Source organism: Centruroides vittatus, unplaced genomic scaffold, assembly GCF_030686945.1.
Source record: "Centruroides vittatus isolate TY-2023 unplaced genomic scaffold, ASM3068694v2 scaffold_2802, whole genome shotgun sequence".
NCBI classification, from domain to species: Eukaryota; Metazoa; Arthropoda; class Arachnida; order Scorpiones; family Buthidae; genus Centruroides; species Centruroides vittatus.
In genome coordinates, this window is record NW_027122693.1 from 2496549 (window position 1) to 2515436 (window position 18888).

The 18888-nt window shown below is 32.9% G+C and overlaps 1 protein-coding gene across 3 annotated transcripts in view; it reads left to right on the plus strand.

Annotated features, from left to right (window-relative positions):
- IKKbeta (I-kappaB kinase beta) overlaps positions 1–12499 on the plus strand; it is a 63689-nt gene extending 51190 nt beyond the window's left edge. For all 3 annotated transcript variants that reach the window (XM_067285579.1, XM_067285581.1, XM_067285580.1), the window contains one exon: positions 11015–12499. In XM_067285579.1, coding sequence (XP_067141680.1) covers positions 11015–11126 — 112 coding nt within the window. In that variant the 3' untranslated portion in view covers positions 11127–12499. The remainder of the gene's footprint in view (positions 1–11014) is intronic.
- Positions 12500–18888: the final 6389 nt, after the last annotated feature.

Sequence of the window (18888 nt, forward strand, 5' to 3'; positions counted from 1 at the left end):
AAAATATATAAAACAAAGATTAATGGAAATACAGTATTCACAATTTACTGTAAAAAATGCAGATGATGTAATTAATAGAATAAGTAAAATAAAAACTAAATAGTCTATCTGAATTTCCTTTTAGATGTTAAAAATATATTAAATTCCATCCTATACTGGGATACAGAGATAAATTTATTGATTAAATCAAATTTTTGACCATACAAACAAATTTGATCAGTACAAAATAATCTGTTTTAATAATCCAACTAGAGACAGATGGTTAACAACTCAAAACCGACAAAATGACATGTATTTTTTATAATGTCATTTTGTCGGTTTTAAGTTGCTAACCATCTGTCTCTAGTTGGATTATTAAAAAAGATTATTTTGTACTGAACCAAATTTATTTGTCAACAAATTTAGCCTTGGAACTTTGCTACCCTAAAAGATAAATTTAGTTAAATTATAGGTTGAAGAATGGTTTATACAATTAATTAAATTCATGTATAATAATAATTTTTAATTATGAAGTGACCAAGATTTTTATAGACAAATGGCCGAAATTGTTATTTATTAATTCGTCGAAATCTTTCATAATACCAAATTTTACACCTTTTTATATTATTAATAGATAATATGCAGATGATTATTTCATTTATTTGCTTATCATAAATTATCAAAAGTGTCAATAGTGACAAACAGTTTGATATAGAAATAAATAATTTAAAAAATTAGAAAAAAAACATTTCTAAGTATAGTTAATAAAGTATATAAATTCACTTTTTTAACATATAAGAAATCATCTAATATAGATAAATCATATGAAAAAGAATGCTTACATTATGAAATTAATATTAGATGTTCTAACATATATGTTTTTTAAAGATAGAGAAACAAAATTAAACGGCATAAACAATGTTTAAATAAAAGATATCATTCTTTCTTTATATATAGAAATGTGTTTGAAAAATGTAACAATATCTTTAGATAAAATAGTGAGTGTTTGACCCTGTCTTTGACAAAATTTGTTGTTGTTGTCTTTAATTTTCTTACATACAATTCATGAAAAAGAAGGTACAGTCTATAAATTAGAATGTAGTTGTATTAAACCAAAATTCTGTATTGGAGAAATGGGCCGCATACTAGGAAACAGAGTCAAAGAACACGAAGCGGCAATATGCCTCAAGTATACTCAATCATCATGGTATAAACGCTCAAATTAATAGAAATAAAATAAAAATTTGACAGTTATTAAAATTTTGCACATAGAAAACGATACTTATAAATGTAAATTTAAAGAGCACATAGAAATTTACAATTTTATCTTTAGGATATTTTTTAATATATCAGATGAAATAATAATAATAATATATAATATTAAAATATTATTTCAGATGAAATAATAATAATAATATATAATATTAAAATATTATTTCATATTATATTTTTATGTGTTATAATATATATATAATAATAATGTGCCCTCTATTAAGTCGAGTTTAACACCCACATACAATACAGTTGACCAAATCATATCCATATTTATTATAGTGTTTTAACATAAACATGTATGGTTTTACAAATGTGTACTGTACCTATGTTTACTCTCGGTTTTGTAAACCCTTACTTATCAATGTATATTTTTTTGAATGGTTGTAAAAAATAATAATATAAAAATTACTTAGTTTTGTACAATATTTGATGTTTTAATAAGATAATACTTATAGTGCACTTCAACTTTGCCAACTGGATTATATTTGTTTATACCTTTGGTGCTCCTGTATGGAGGTGAAAAACAAGTTAATACTAGTGTTTTACTTATACTCATTCTATAATATGAACAAAAAAATTTACCACTGTCTTATTTAAAAATAAACTAATTAATAATCTAAGTATGATCTTACTTTGAGATGTATGGTTTTTTAATATACACACTTTCCTTTTAAGGTACTATTTTTGTAAAGTACTATGTTCGACGATATTTTTTCCACTTTATTTATACCTCATGTCTTGAAGTTGTGTACAAGGTTTAGATTTGTATTCACACTATGTAATATATTATGTCATGATTTACTGTAATGTTGTTTTAGCCCCTCTTCAGTGCTTTAGAAAAACATAACAAATGTGTTTCGAACTAATGTAATAATTTGTAAAATATGCCACAATAAAATCATTCGTCATTCAACCAGGACTGTTTGCTATGAAGAAAATCAATGTAATAAAAGGATTAAAGTGATTAGGCGATAGTAATATTAATACAGCACCACTACAAATAAGAAGTATGTGTAAACTGAAAATAGTCCTAAATGGTTCAAAAATTTTAGTGTATAGGGCACTGGCAAGTTTGTGGTAGTGGATAGAAAAAAGTAAAAATTATTCCATTTTATTTTAAGTCAAGCATTTTTACTAAATCTAATAAGAGAGAATATCAATATTCTTGAAGTTTTGGTTGATAATGTTGGTAATAGAACCCAAAGAAGGGAAGGAAGGCTGCCTTTAAACAAAAGAAAATAAGAAACACTAGACCTAATGTTTAAAATCAGAGAAGGAAGAGAGTAAAATAGAAAAAAAGTAACTTACCTTAGAATTCTGACACAGATAAAACGGATGACAAAATGGTCATGATTATTATTTAGTGAACAGAGGAAAAACTGTGATAGAACATCAAGTGATAAAACCAGTCTCATTAGTTATAACTTTCTTGATTGGATAACATAATTAAGATATGGATTCTTGAAAAACGATTCACATTAGAAGTTAAAAAAAAAATGCTAATTCCAAGGTTTTTAACATTTCAACTATTTCTAAAATCAAACATGTTTTAATTAGCATTTCACAACAGTTACTGGTTTAAAATTATTCAAACCTCTCAGAAGGATTTGAACAAAAATTCTAAAATCTACATCCAAAATATTTAAGTTTATTGCAAACAAACATTCCAATCACTTCTTAAACAGTACTACTTAGAGAACATAAGATTATTTTTAATGCTTTAAGTTGTTCCTGAAATATTTTTTGGACAAATGCAAGGTGCCTAATCAAAGAGCTTGAGTACATCAGAAGAATAGTCCACAACTTTGGATATCTTAATAAATTTTTTTATAATTTGGATATTAGTATAAATAAGACCATCAAATTGTCTGCTTGTTGTTTTTGTACTGCATTGTCCTGACTTCAAAGACAATCACAGGAGTTGATAAACTTGATACCATTAAAGATCTTGCATAGGCACTTCAAGGACAAAGTTATCAATACAAGACAACTAAATCATGGACAAAAGGTCAAAAATGAGAAGACAGATTGTAAATTGTGCTTCCCTGGTATTTTGACAAAGTTCTGGTAGACAAAGCCAGGATCCAGAGAGTCAAATGGTACATCAGCAGTAAATATCACTCCCTCAAAACTAGAATTGATAAACACAAGAATGACCTGGGGAAAAAAAAATAAATTTTCACAGACATAACTTTTGTTTCCTGCCACTTGGGTGTGATATTAGTTCCCGAGGCAAAGAACATATCCATAAGAACAGTAGAGGAACTGATAATTGCCACCTTGACAATTGCCGACGAATGCACGAACACAAGGCAACACCTGAATTTATTGGTCTGGCTGTTGACCACCAAGAAAGATTAGTCGCAAGCGTCATACAGTATCTCTTACATTGTCAGCAGGGTTGTGGAGTCGGTAGATTTTTACACGACTCCGACCAAGGGCGGACTTGTTAACAAAGTAGGCCCGAAAATTCTGACGTCATCACGTGACCTCAGAATATTAGCATCAATAAATATAGTTCTAATAAAGATAGAACGTAGAAACTTTTTTATTCCAAAGCTAAAATATGCCACTAAGTAATGAATCAATATGATAATTTTTACTTTTCTGTTGTTATACATAACAGAGGAAAAGTGTAGCGATAGTTCAAAAAATGATCCCACCCCAAATTTTTGCATTTTTGGACTCGGGGCACCTCGAAATGTCGAGATTTGCAAAAGATTCTGTTTTTTTTTTCTGTATATACGAATGTTAGACTGTATGGGAGGCACGATTTTGAATCGGAGTCGGATGGCACACAGGAGTTATTAAGCTTGAAAATGGTTGAACTAAATCGGTTGGTACACATTCTAACATCTGTGTATACAGAAAAAACCCCGAATACTTTTGCACTTCTCTACATTTCGAGGCTTCCCGAGTCCAAAAGCATAAAAATCTGAGAAAATCATTTTTTGACTGATCGTCATTCTTTTCCTTTGTTATAAGCCTTACTGTATAACAGCTGGGAAAGTAATAATGATGACGATTCTGATTATTTAAAAAAAAATACAAAATAAAACGATTTTAAAAAATTAATTAAACATTAAAATTTGACACATCTACTGAATATATAAGTTCAGATTTATTGACTTGTTTGATGATGGCATTGGTATTTGGTAACCATGTATGAATAAAAATAGTAAATACATTCTTATACAAACAAATTAGTTTAATAAAAATGTTGTACAGTACATAATATATAAGTATATTGGGTAATATATAAGTATATAGATACATTAAACTAAGTCAAGAATGAGAAATATAACATTTAGACTGGTAAAAAAAAAAAGGTTGCTTAGTTTGCCACGTTGATTAATTTATTACTTTTCATCTCTGTTATAAACTGAATCACTCTTTACAAAAAAAAATCATTTCTATTAAGTCGGCATTCACTGAAGTTCTTAAATCATATTTAATCATTTTAAGAGCGGAAAATAAACGCTTTACCGAAACTTGGTTGGAGACATTGTTTGTCACAGCAATGTTGTATTTTGGATAATGTCTGGATGGTGCAGTATTGCTGTTTTAACATCCAAACTGGAAGAGTGGTCAATGTGATTTATTTTTTCCAGTGCATAATAAATATCATCATCAAATTTTGTAAGATTTCCTTTTCTGTCTGTTCTCATATTATAACTCAAGCTTAATTTTGAAGGTAGACACCAGTTTTATAAAAAAATAAAAAAAAACTAGCAGATGAGCCAGATGTTGCTCACACAAAAAGTAACAATAACGAAGATTAAGATATTTAGATTATAGCCGATTTTACCCGTTTTCACTGGGTGCAAGAATTACGTCCTCTCTCTTCTGAGACTAATTAGAGAATTTTTAGATGGGTCTAAAAATATGTTCGATTTTTCACAAAAATACCACATCTAAAATAGCACGGTAGAAATGGAGTTCGTTGGGGAAATCCTTAACCCTCTCCCTCTTCCCCCTGCGAGAGGAATTTCGGAAAATTCCTTCTCAGTGTACATTCTCACGATGTATCCTAACTGTGTACCAAATTTCAACTCTTAATCATTTGAACTCTGAGCTTATCATTATTATTATTAACCCATCTCGATTATATTATAAGATTGTGAATGCTAATAACGAGTAAAATATTTATTAAGTCCAACCACATTGGAGATATGACACGCGACCCCTTCTATGTCTCTACCCTGTCGACCTTTAATAAAAAACCAAAATTTAATAGCATTAATGCCCTTTATACGTGTGCTACTGCCAAATTTTGTTTCTTAAACTTTACTCATTCTGAGATATTGTTTAATAGTTCAGAGCAGAATAAAAAAAATTAAAGAAATTAGACGCCAACATACGCCCGTGGACGCGCGAATTTTTCCCTTTATTTGACATTTTTTGGATTCGAGAGATCTCCGAACGTATAGATTTACAAAAAAACTCGGAGAGTCAAATGTGACATGATTCAAATACTTTTTCGTTTTTTATATACATAACAAGTTGGGAAAGTGAAAAGGAGTCGGAGTCGGGGGGAATTTTGTGACGACTCCGACTCTGGCTAAATGACCAAAACTCCATGACTCCAACTCCAACTCCACAGCCCTGGTTGTCAAAAGCCAATTGAATTAAGACTTATATAAGGACCTGCAAAAGAGGCAAAGTCTGGGAACAGGAAATTCATTTACACTTCAGTTGCTTGGAGCTATAGGCTAAACAAACCTAATATGTATACTGAGTTGTGAAAGTAAAGCCTTAAAACCAACTTAAAATGGTTCACTGGTTAAGTTCTTTTTGTGTGTACAGTGGAACCTGACTTAACAAGCATAATTCATTCCAGAATCTTAAATTGTAATGCAATCTACTTGTAATGCAAAACACTCATTTAGCAAAACAAATTTTTCCCGAATAAATTAATGTAAAATACAATAATGCGTTCCATGCTGAAAAAAAAATACTCAAATATTTTATGTATAACGTTTATGTGAAGAAAATTATACAATTTACATTGTTAAGGAGTGTGATCATCACCATCTTTTCTTCTAGCACGGATTGAACTAGCTTGAAATACAAATTCAATTTGCAGAAAACAAACTAACTAAAAAATTATTTCAATTTGTTTATTATGTTACCTATGGTTCCAAAATGGTGGCTCGTCTCTGATTCCATCAAATAGAAGAAAGGAAACAGTGGGGACGCATGTTCTAACCTAACCTAACCTATTCTAATAATTTTGTTGGTAATAATTATGGTAATTTATTAGAATAGGTTAGAATGTGCGTCCCCACTGTTTCCTTTCTTCTACCTGCTGGAATCAGAGACGAGCTGCCATCTTGGAACCATAGGTAACATTAACCAACTTTTTTCTTATGATACAGTACATACCTAATTTTTCTTTACTAGAAAGCTGTCTAGAGACATTTGTTTTTGCCAATGCTTCAAAATTTGTGTATTATCATTAAATAAATTTGAAGCGTGCTTAGCCACTACCTTATTAGGGTGACGCTTCTTAATGTATGATGCAACAGTTTCCCATGCTTTCAGCATTTCTCTTATTTTGCCAGAAAATTGTTGCTTTGCTGTTACCTCCTCCTCTGACAAACTCTCCTCCATAACTTCTTGCTGTAAAACACAATGCAACTCCTTAAGCTCTTCAGTGGTCAGCTCTTGGCTGTGCTCTTCCATAAGCTCGTCGATATCATTGTTATCCACCTCCAGTCCCATAATCTTGGCCAAAGACAATCTTGTTGAGTAAGGGTCCACAGGCACTGTCTCAAACTTCTCAAAGTCTCATTTGACAACACTCTCTGGACAAAGCTTCTTTCAGGCAGAAGTGAGGGTTCTCTTGGTAACACCTTACCATGCCTTTTCGATCATCTTGAGGCAGGCAATGATGTGGAAATGATATTTCCAAAACTCTCTGAGAGTGAGATTGGTCCCTTCAATCACTTCAAAACAATGCTCGAAAAGTGCTTTAGTGTAGATCTTACAGTTAGAAATAACCTGCTGGTCCATAGACTGGAGTAACAGAGTGATGTTGGGAGGCAGAAGCTGGATCTTGATAAATTTAAATTCTTCAAGGAGGTCATCTTGTAGTGCTGGAGGATGGAGCGGAGCATTGTCCATAACAAGCAAGACATGGAGTGGAAGATTCATCACAAGCAAATATTTTTTCACAGAAGGACCAAACACTTCATTCATCCAATCAGTAAAAAGGCCACATGTTCTCCATGCCTTGTTGTTGGCCTTCCACATCACATTTAGCCTGCTCTTCTGGGCTTTCCATGAGCCTTCAAGAAGTGTAGTTTCTGAATGGTAAATAAGCAGTGGTTTAATTTTTAAATCACCACTTGCATTGGCAGCATAAGACAGTTTTTCACTGGCTTGTGGCCAGGCAATGCATTCGCCTCCGCTGTTATATAGGTTCGCTTCGGCATCTTTTTCCAGAAGAGACCTGTTTCATTGCAATTAAAAACATGTTGTGGCAGGTAACCCTCAGAATCTTCGAGTTTCTTGAAGTTGCAGATGAAGTTCTCTGCTGCCTTTGTGTCGGAGCTTGCTGCTTCACCATGCCTTACAACGTTAAGGATGCCAGTTCTTCTCTTAAACTTTTCGAACCACCCACGGCTTCCCATAAATACTTCTTCGGCCATTGATGATCCTGGCACCTTCTTAACGAGGTCAGTGAAAATCACTTTTGCCTTCTCACAAATGATGTTCTCTTTAATAGTGTCACCTTGCAATTGCTTTTCATTTATCCATATTAGAAGCAACCTTTCAACATTGTCAAGAATACATAACCATTGCATAGATATTCTTCACTCCCTTTTGAAGGACATATCTCCTTAATCTTGTCCTTATTCTTGAGGATAGTGCAAATTGTTGATGTAGACCGATTGTATATGCTTGCTAGATCAGCCACACTCACACCTTGTTCTCGCTTTTCAATGATTTTACATTTCTAAATATCATACTCCGCTCCTTAAACAATAAATCATCTAACACCTGTTGCCGAGAAAACGTTTATTAAAGAAACATTAACATTTTCGACCTACTATGATAGGTCATCTTCGGAATTAACAGAAATTCGAATGTATTTAACATTTAAATACGTCTGAATTTTATATATTTCGATTTTTTCTTTGTGCATTGCCAGTGATGGAGAACGTGTAGTCCTGAGGATAGTCGCTTTATTTCACTTGACCATCGAGTCTTCTGCTTGTGCCATACAGGATAATACTGTATTGCAGTGCCCTTTATTGATATTGTATTTGTGCTCCTTAAGTCTGGTAGCAAAATTACGTCTTGTGACCCCAATATAGTCCTCCTTAATTCTCGAATGGAATTTTATATACGCCCGCTTTTTCTTCTTTTTTAATCATGCCTTTGTCATTTCTTAAAATACCGTATACATTAGGCACTCTTTTGAAAATCATTTCGAGACTTGCCTCATGATGTTTTTGACGTTTGGATTATAGGTGAACTTGGAGATTTTTTTAAAAATGATTATTTATGGGATCAAGTAGACATCCCACCAAAATCAAGGAAATTCTCCAAAAAGGCCTAACTTATGGCAAATTTCAATGGTGGAATTAGAAAGAAGAATCTCAGAATTTGACGATTTAGAAAGGGATTTCTTCAGATGGAAGACTTCTTAAAAACCATACCCGTAGAACAAAAAGCATTGAAATGAAACAGCTAAAGCACGCAAAACAACGGTTAAATGACAACAATTTGGTCCTAACACGAGCTGACAAAAGTAAACACCTAGTAATCATGAAAAGGCAAAATTACAACAAATCTTTAGAAGATTATATTAAAAGAACAGAATGTGAGCAAGTCAATGAAAAAAAATTGCTACGAACGTAGACAGAAGGGTTAAAAAACTTAAAAGAGCACCATTAAGCTCTGCATTAACTTTCCTTAAAAGGATCTAATAACCTGAAGACAGGGATGCCAAGACTGTTTGCATTTGCAAAAATACATAAAGAAGGTAAAGAGGTTAGACCTGTCGTGGAGAAGTGCAGAGGACCCACATACATTCTTGAAAAACGCTTGCATAAATTTATTTCAGAGGAGCTAGGTAACAATGCTCTAGTTGCACAAAACCCAACAAATGTAGTAAAAGAACTACAGGAATTAAGTTTATTGGATGAAGAAGTTGGGTATAGGTTTTCATAATCAATAATTGTCCCATCTATAAAAATAGAATCCTGCTATGAAGCATTAATGGAATTTATGCTTCACTAAAAGCCGGAAATTGCTGCATTTACGAAAGATATGATAAAACAAATAAACTCCCTCGTTCAAAAGGATTTTAAAAAATAAGTAAGTGCAGCAGTGAAGTCATCAAAATTTGGCAGTTTTATTAGTCTTTTTACAAATGAAATGAAAATATATTTTACAGCGATCACAAATGTAACTTAACTGTTCTCGGAAAATTTCGATGCTAATTCCGACGGTTTACTCGAGGCCGGAACATTATTAATTTAACAACTTTAATTCTTAGAGAGGACCGAATTCATAAATTTTAAGAAACCAGAAAAGTAGAAAGGCAAAAGTTTAAATACACTTGGAAGAAAAATGATACAAGTCTTACATAACAATATTTGAAAATTTTTCCTAATGGTGTGATTTGCAGAGACAAATTGGGAGAGTTTGACTACATTTTTTTTTAAATCTATGAATTTCTTTGAGAAAAATGTCATTGTTAACAAAAATTAGTCTAAAGATATTAAATACGGATCCATCAGACTAGTTTCCATTGAAATTATCGATTAGACTAGAAAAAACTCGCCGGTTGTCTTTAAATGTTTAATTCGGTAATGGTTAAGACACCTATAAAACTGTTTGTATTAACTTGAGAAAATATCGAGAAATGACTAAAATGGAAAAAGTTTTTTTCAGACGAGACGAGACGAGAGTCAATTATTTGGGTTATTAAACCCGTTAACTAATTACATTCTACCATAGGTACAATACCATTTACAATACCATTTCTTAGTATACCATTTATCTCTGTTGCTACGACTATATTTTGAAGATTTCCAAACTTTTCTGCATAATTCAGAAAATTAAATGAATAAACCTCTTCCTACTTTTCATCTATTAAAAAGAGAGGTTAATATTACCCTTGGTGCCAATATGGCGGCTCGTCTCCGATTCCAGCAAGGAAACAGTGGGTACGTGCATTCTAACCTAACCTAACCTAACCTAACCTATTCTAATAAATTACCGTAATTATTACCAACCAAATTATTAGAATAGGTTAGGTTAGGTTAGGTTAGGTTAGAACATACATCCCACTGTTTCCTTGCTGGAATCGGAGACGAGCCGCCATCTTGGCACCAAGGGTAACATTAACCAAAAGAGAATACAATGATTTAATAAAAGGGGGAAATGGCACTATGAGGAATTCTCATATATTTAGAATTAAAATTTTGTACATTCTTGTAAAAATGAATTTTGTGCATCATTTCTTTCTCTGACACTGCCATACAAATTTAGTCTTACATTACTATAACAAAGTATGGACTTGAGTTACAAAAAACATCGTATGTATTAAAAATTTAAAAGTTAGTGAATAAAATGGAGTATTACGCACAATACTCCATTTTATTGTGCGTAATACTATTATATAACTGGAAAGGAAAAAACAAAGCAAGAATTAATAATACCTATTAAGTATTTTAGATAACTGTTTTAAAAATTAAATTGTCTGTGGTCAAATCTGTTACGCCAATTTATTTATTTATTTCAGAATGGATAATTTAATAAGTAACTTATCAGAAAAATGCAAGACTTTAAATAATCCTTCGGAAGGAACGGAAGAATTAAAATGCGAACGCCAGAACAGAAACGAAGAAACGTGAAGGAAAAAAGAAATAAACGCGGCCGTCACACACAATCGATTATTTTAACGTTACGCCACGGCTTTCCTTACAAAGTGCCAGAAATTTGCTATTCATATATGCAATGATGTTTTATAAACTGTTTAAAAAGCATGCATACATTTTTATTTGTGGTAAATAATGTTAAAGCACTTATCTCTGTCCTCTACAGTGAGTAGATTGTATGAAAAAGCAATGCCAATTATATGCCAGTAAGTGAAAGTTGCCTTTTCAATTCTAAATTGATAAATTTGTGATTATTTCTATAAAAATTTACGAATGTAGATACACTGTAGAATTTTTTTCCTGCGTAGCGAAACTAAATATTATAGAGATTAGAGATTATTAAAACTATGATGCGAATAGATTAACGAATGTAAATTTAAAACTGTATAATGTAATTGTACATAAGAAATGTATAAAATTATTTTCAATTTCATATTTTTATAAAAAGTAAGAAATCTAAAACTAATTTGAATATTAATTTGTTGAATATATGAAGTGTTTTAAATTATTTTTGATATCTTTTAAGTGAAACTTAAAATGGCTGTTGTGATTATTAATTAAATTGAAGAAAAACTTTGGTGCAAGGTCACTATCACCCCATTTAAATGCCACAAGATGTAAGAAGCAGCATTGCTACATAATGTTCGTGTATTTCTCACTCTTACCATACTACAAAAGTTTTTGTCACAATTGTTGTTTATACAATTTCAAAAATTAATTAATTAATTAATTAGTGTATATTTTGAGCTCTAAAGTTTATTAAAGAATGAAAATGTGTCTTTTAATAAAAACCCAGAACCAGAATCCATTGCTTTCCCCTCTTTCGAGATCCGCTATCTAGACATTCATCTTCTTCTTTGTATGCCGTATCGGATTCCCGACGTTGGCAAACACCCGGCATAGGTTAGTAAGTGGTTAGTAATGTGCCGAGGTGTATCCTAGATGAAGTTACGTCCAGAGTGTTTCCCCTTGCCTTCTCTGGGGCACGACATTACACCGGCGAAAAATGCCTTGCGAGAGACCTTGTAAGGGAAACTGGCCCCTATTCGGGTGTTAGGGATGTGCAGAAAACCCGGAAAACACCACGTGGCTGGTACGGCGTGGCGCAAACCCGCAACCGAACTCCCGGAGTTTAGCGACGGAACCGCTCGACCACCGGTGGGCCGTCTAGACATTAAAAAACCTTTTTTTGCAAGCCCACATGGCAGAAAAAAAATAGCACCCGGTAGACTGTTTTTATATTATGTAAAATTATTGAAATTTTAAGTTACGAATGGTGCCGTGGAGCTGAAAGCAATGTACCGACTCCCAACTCTGCTCAATTAAAATCTTAATTTTGTATAGTCTGATAGTGTCTGTCTTTGTCTTTATTTCATATTAGTGTTGTTAACAATGGAAATTACAACTAAAAGATTAAATGACCATGTAAATTGTCAACTAGATTCAAAAGTCTAAAAGGTAACTTGACAACTCGCACGACTGTAAACTTTACTAACTTTAATAGGCTACCATTATCAATACATGGAGCTTTTCTGGAATTGGAGATTTAAAAACTGAGTTGGAGTCAAATGTTTTGTATATCGACTCCACAGTCACATTTGATACTTACATAGTCAGTGTCAATCAAAATAGATTGTTATAACCATAGCTAAAGTCTACCAGAAATTTAATTGTAATAATGCAACAAATCAGTACATTTGAGTCACAAGAACCTGATTTATCAGAATTGCCCTATCTAAAAACTATCCAAAATAATTCACATTGCATTTAATTTTATTTTTTACATAATGGTATGCCAACATTCAAGCCTGTTGTCAGTGCCATTTAACACTAACACAAATTGGACATTGATTCGCTATCGGCAAATTTGTCTACCTCGAGGATCTTAGAATCCTGTAGTCAAAGTAGTCAAAACCAGTGTGTGACCTAAAGGACGAACATGCCATAATAAACACTGTACCGAATGAAATTTGGAATTAACTTATTTTCCGCCTGAAGATAATTTCATTGTCTCCAAATCAACCAAGCCGCCGAAAGCAGTATAAGTCATTTTTCATCCGTAGGAATATTTAATTTCTTTACAATATGTAAATAATGTCAAGAACCGAAACTGAACGGCAATATAGTTTTTGGAAAACTGACCCCACTTTTGCTTTTGACAGTTCAACTGTTTGAGTTCTGGCCTTGTCTAAAAATGTCAAATTTGATCTAAATTCAGCCTGCCCGGATACCAACTCTGAAACATAAGTTAGCACTTCAATTATTATGCCTTTGTGTCCTACCTTAAATTTGCCCAACAAGATTTTCAGATGGCATCTTCTGGGTAAAAAGTAATTCTTTTGAGTAAAGAATGTCGAGGTGTCATCGGGTAAGTGAAAAAAACACGATTTTCAAGAGAAATAGAACGAGAAAAGATAGTGTAGTTTAAACCAAAGTTTTAAAGGTAAGTAGAAATGTTTGAAAAAAATATATACCTGCTCCAGTAATGCATCAAAACAGAAGAATTAACTAAAGATATGGGAAAAAGATTTCATTGCAATTTAGTGATTCAACTAAAGGAGAAAATGAGCCACCATTGTGTACAGAGGCTCTTGTGAGGGCAAGTGTTGAGTGTGGATAAAGTCAATGGCTAAAAGTCATTTGTTAAACACTGGGGAATATCCATAATGCATACAACAATACTTAGTAATTTATTTTTGTGCTATATCTGATCATACTTGTGTTTTAAACACAAAAATATTAAAGGATCATCAAAAGGAACCGAAGGTAGTACTTTTTGTTCTGGCCTTTCTGACTCGATTATAGACATATCAGCACAGAAAAGACTTAGTAGACTATGGTTTTGACCAAATAAAGATTAAAAACATTGGAAAGAGACCAACCTGGTATGACAATTTTTCCACGCGTAATCCTGGCTGGACAAGCAGAAAAGAAATTTAAACCAACTTATACTACCGGTAGGATACGTGGACCAGCAACAGACGTGAAAAGAGATAAAATGCTCGACGACACTGTTAACATTAATATTAATCTCCAGAAAATATGGCTAATTCAGGAATGGGGTTGAGAAAATCATGTCTAACTTGCCTAATACAAGAATTTTAGGATAAACTACACGATAAAGACAAACTGATAATAATTCTTTTTTACCTCTATCCTCGATTTATTTCTGATATTACTTTTACATCTGCTGCTAAAAGCATTCCCCTACTTGACGCATTACATCTTTTGGCAGTGTGGTGGAATCAAGTGTCCGAGAAGACCATTCAGAATTGTTTTAAACAATTCATTTTCATCGTGAAATAAAATTGTAAGAAGCGCAAATAGAGAATCATTGGTCAAAAACCAATTTTTCATTCCCCAGAACAGAAACAAGTATTTTAAGATATTCCATAGCACCTATTATTAGGACCTTAAAAACTCGACTTTTCTCAAACCAACCACCTATTTCTCACAATCGGTATCGACTAGAAATTGCACTTCGGCTCCCCTTCGCAGTTTTTAAGCGCCGAACACGACGTCATTGCCCGCTCATTTACATACTTATTCGCTAACAACCATTTTACAATTCTCTCTTACCGACATTTTTCCCGTGTAATATTTGACAAAATTAAGTATTGCGACATAACGACCTTACGGCGATTTGTAATTCACCAAACAATACATGCCGTTTTCGACTGACGCAAGCCACAAAAGACTTGGGGCAAAGCTATCGATTTTCGAATGGAGGGTTCGGGGTTTTTCGCCCTTTTAACAAAACAAACCCCAAAATAAATAAAAAGCAAATAAAATACAATGACTCCACACAGGGCCGGATTTACCAATCCAGGGGCCCTGGGCACAAATTCGGTGGGGGTCCCCCCTTTAAGAGTAGGCAAATTTGATGATTTAGAAAATTTACACAAAATACTGTACTTTCAATTAGATTTGAACTAGGAAGTTGTAAATTTCATTTAAAAATAAGGTTATTGTAAACATACATATATTTTATTGTGTAAAACTAATTATTTTAATTCAACTGAAAAATACCTATGTGAAATTTTTTCCCGAAATTTTCCGATGTTTCATAGGTTTTTTCCCGGGTTTGGTTTTCTCTGCCTGTTGCCCTCATGATTAGGCCACACTAGGCTGTCGCGGTAATAGAAAAAAATTATGTTTAAACATAATTTTTTTTAGTTTTGTGGGGGCCCTGGGCACAGGCCCCAAATGCCCTTATGTAAATCCGGCCCTGACTCCACAAGGAAAAAAACGCTTGGACTCGTAGGCATCTGCAAAAAATTTTCCAGGGGAGCAGAACCCGGAGATAAATAAAAATGTACAGTTGTAATCATCTAACTTTTGGGATTTTTCACAAGTAGATTATACAGTACAGCATTGCACGAATACAATGCGCACAAATAATGTGTTCCTTTATATTGTAAATTTGCATACAAGAAATATATACGGTGGAACAAAAGCACCAAAGTCGTACCAATTGTCAGGGGTCTCGGGTACCATATTCCCCAAACCGACGAAATATCTCGTGGAACTTGGCATAAATCATACGATTTACAAAAAACTAATATCTTTGGAAATTCTTGCGTACTACGAAAATATCTGAGGGACGCCTAAGCCCTGGGACGGGTTCGTCTCCGTTCCAATCTGTGGTAAGTGATAATTTCACCGATCACACAATAGACCGGGGCTTCCAGCTGTCTTTTGTAATTAAATTTTTTTTAGTTGGCGTTAATACATGTAAATTATCTTTTACGCCATCTAGCCCGAGAGATGACACGTGTTTGAATGTGTAAGGAGCGCGCGCGCGCGATCAGAAATAAACTAGCAACGAGTTGCCAAACTTTCCCGGCAACGTTTAAAATTTTGGTGTCGTCATCTGTTACCATATTTTATTAAAGGAACTTTCTAGTATCCAGCAATGCTTTTTAAATAAACATAACCATAAGTTTGCCTGGTCAATTACAAAGCCTGCAAGTATCCTATATTATTTCTCTGTGCCAGAAAATTCGAGGGCCACTAGCGGGCCCTGGCAGTTTTAGGACCCTAACGATGTCCGTCGCCACATACGAAAATATTTTTGTCTCGATTGCTCGTATATTTAAATAAGATATTTTATAAATAAGAAAATTAAGATTTAAAAATTTATATATCGTTTCCATTTGCAAATATATTATGAGCGGGGCAGTCGAGAGCTCCTATGGGGCACGGGGGTTAGAGCGGACCCCTTTTTGCCATTTTTTCATCGAAGACAATTCTTTTTAGTAAAGATAGCTTTAATTTATAGGGATAGGAACCACTACAGACTCCCAATTTTTCTCCAGGCGGGAAAACTCCCCGTTTGTTCCTCTCGACGGCTCCGATTACGCGAAGAAAATTTAATAACCGATTACAGTATATGTCTAAGGGAAGTTTATTCTGTAATGTTACGAAATAAGACTTACTTTTCTTAGAAGGGATGTAGAAGAACCTCTATCGACGCTTAGAAGTAGGCGATTGAAGTGACTCGACGGGATTTCCCACTATCGATTGTCATATTAATAAAGTACTCCGGTTAAGATCGTACACGTAAAATAGATATAAAGTTTCGAGGTATCCTGTACCCAAATATTCTAAAATAAACAGTTATTATTAGGTATATAAAAATTCATTTTTAAAATAATTTATTATATTATCGACTCCTTAAAATAAAAAAGTAAACTTTTTTTCATTTATAACCAATATTAAATTTTTACATGGGAAAAAAACAGCCTTCGAGTCGATCGACGTCATAATTAAAGCCGATTTTAACTGTTTTGGTAATGCCCGCGATCTCCGGCAAATGGGGTTAAAAATTTATTGCTTTTACTATGGGAATTTTAAAGTTTTCCCATAGAAAAAGCATTACATTTTTACCTCCGTCTCCTGGAGATCGCGTGCATTACCAAAAAGGTTACAATCAGCCTTTAAATAAATAAATAAATATATATATATATATTTAAAAGCTAAAGGACAAAACGTAATGTAAAGGAATAATATAAAGTATTTACGATTTTTAACACTATAACCACGTAAAATTTCTATGATTTTGCTTATTAAAAGATCGTATTAATAGGAAAAATTTAGAAAATTCAAATTATATTTGCATCAAACAATGGAAAATTAATTCGGATGCGAACAGTGTCATCTGCGAATATTAAATAGGTAAAAAAGACTTAATTATTATGCCTTTTTGTCCTTTCTAACACTATTTAAAATTTGTTTTGTATACTAGTACATTCTATATATTAACAGGATTTATTATACTGGAAAACTATGGATGCAGATATTTAGTCATACAAATCAAAAATAATAGTAATAGTTGTATCGAAACATGTTTTTATTGTTGATTATTGTTAATTATAGAAAGTGTCGTTTAAAGGCCTGCTGAGGAGGGACGAACAAGTCCGAAACACATGTTTAAAGTATATGTGTTCAGGTGAACTAAATAAAGAACATTATTTTTGATCTGTATGACTAAATATCTGCATCCATAGTTTTCCAGTATAACAAGTCCTGTTAATATATAGAATGTACTAGTATACAAAACAAATTTTAAATAGGTGAAAAAGACATATTTTCGATCTAATTTTCAATATTAAAATCAGTTTCTTCAGCAATCGTTCAATGCAAGACAGATCGATTATTAGAAAGTTCGACGAACTTTTAAAATCTAACAACTTACAATGAATTTCATTATAATAATAATACAATAAGAATTAAAGGTATCATTCTGTTAAGAAAACAAATCAAACAAATTCAACACAGTTTGACTTTTACTTTATCCGTCGTGTGATGTCACATCGTAACCAGCACTTCTCACCAAATCATTAAAAAAAAACGAGGTTTTCCTCAATAAATGTCAAAATGACTTATTGAACAGATCTAATATTGTTTAAAGTTAAATTTAATTAATTATTTAAAAGCACGTGAATATCAAAATCCGGTTAAAGTGTACCTAGGTTACTAAAATGGCGGCGCATCGGTTAGGTTAACTACATTTTTAGTAGACGTTTCATTTTTTATTCTTTTGTTCGACAACTACCGTGAATCAATAACTAGCGACGTTAAACATTGGGCGGCTCCTCTCCGGGAGGAGTCCGTCGGGAGCACGAACAGTCTGAAAGCGGCCATTTTAGTTCCTAGGTATACATTAACCCAAAATCCTTTTTCCGGTTTGTATAAAGTGCTGTACATTACCGTAGATAAATTATAATTAAAAGCAATGCGCATTTGATTATTATATCATCGAATAAAACTTCACGACTTATAGTTACAATTAATAACTTACAATACATTCCACTCTTGTTTGTTATCGCGAGATTTCTATTGTTATCTCAACGCCTCCCAGCTAGAGCTCATTTGCATAATCTTGTAGTAAAAATTGCATAATAAATGCGATTGCATGCCACTAATTTAAATGTTTTATTAATATTTATAAATATAGGAATAAATCCAAAATAAGTTTCTAAATTGTTATTAGTCTGTTAAGGAAAAACTACGCGTTGTATGCAAATCAACAATTTACAATAGAATATTGTCACACTTACACAAGACCATTTTTCATTCCTACTGGATACGTGGGTCATTGGCGTTGATTAGCTAAAACTTTCACTCGGCAATCATCTAGCCAATGAAACACTGGAGGAGGTAAAAATTAAGTAACGAAATTTGGCACGGCAACTTGTATATAAAGGTCGAGGGGTCGTTTGTCGTATCTCCAGTA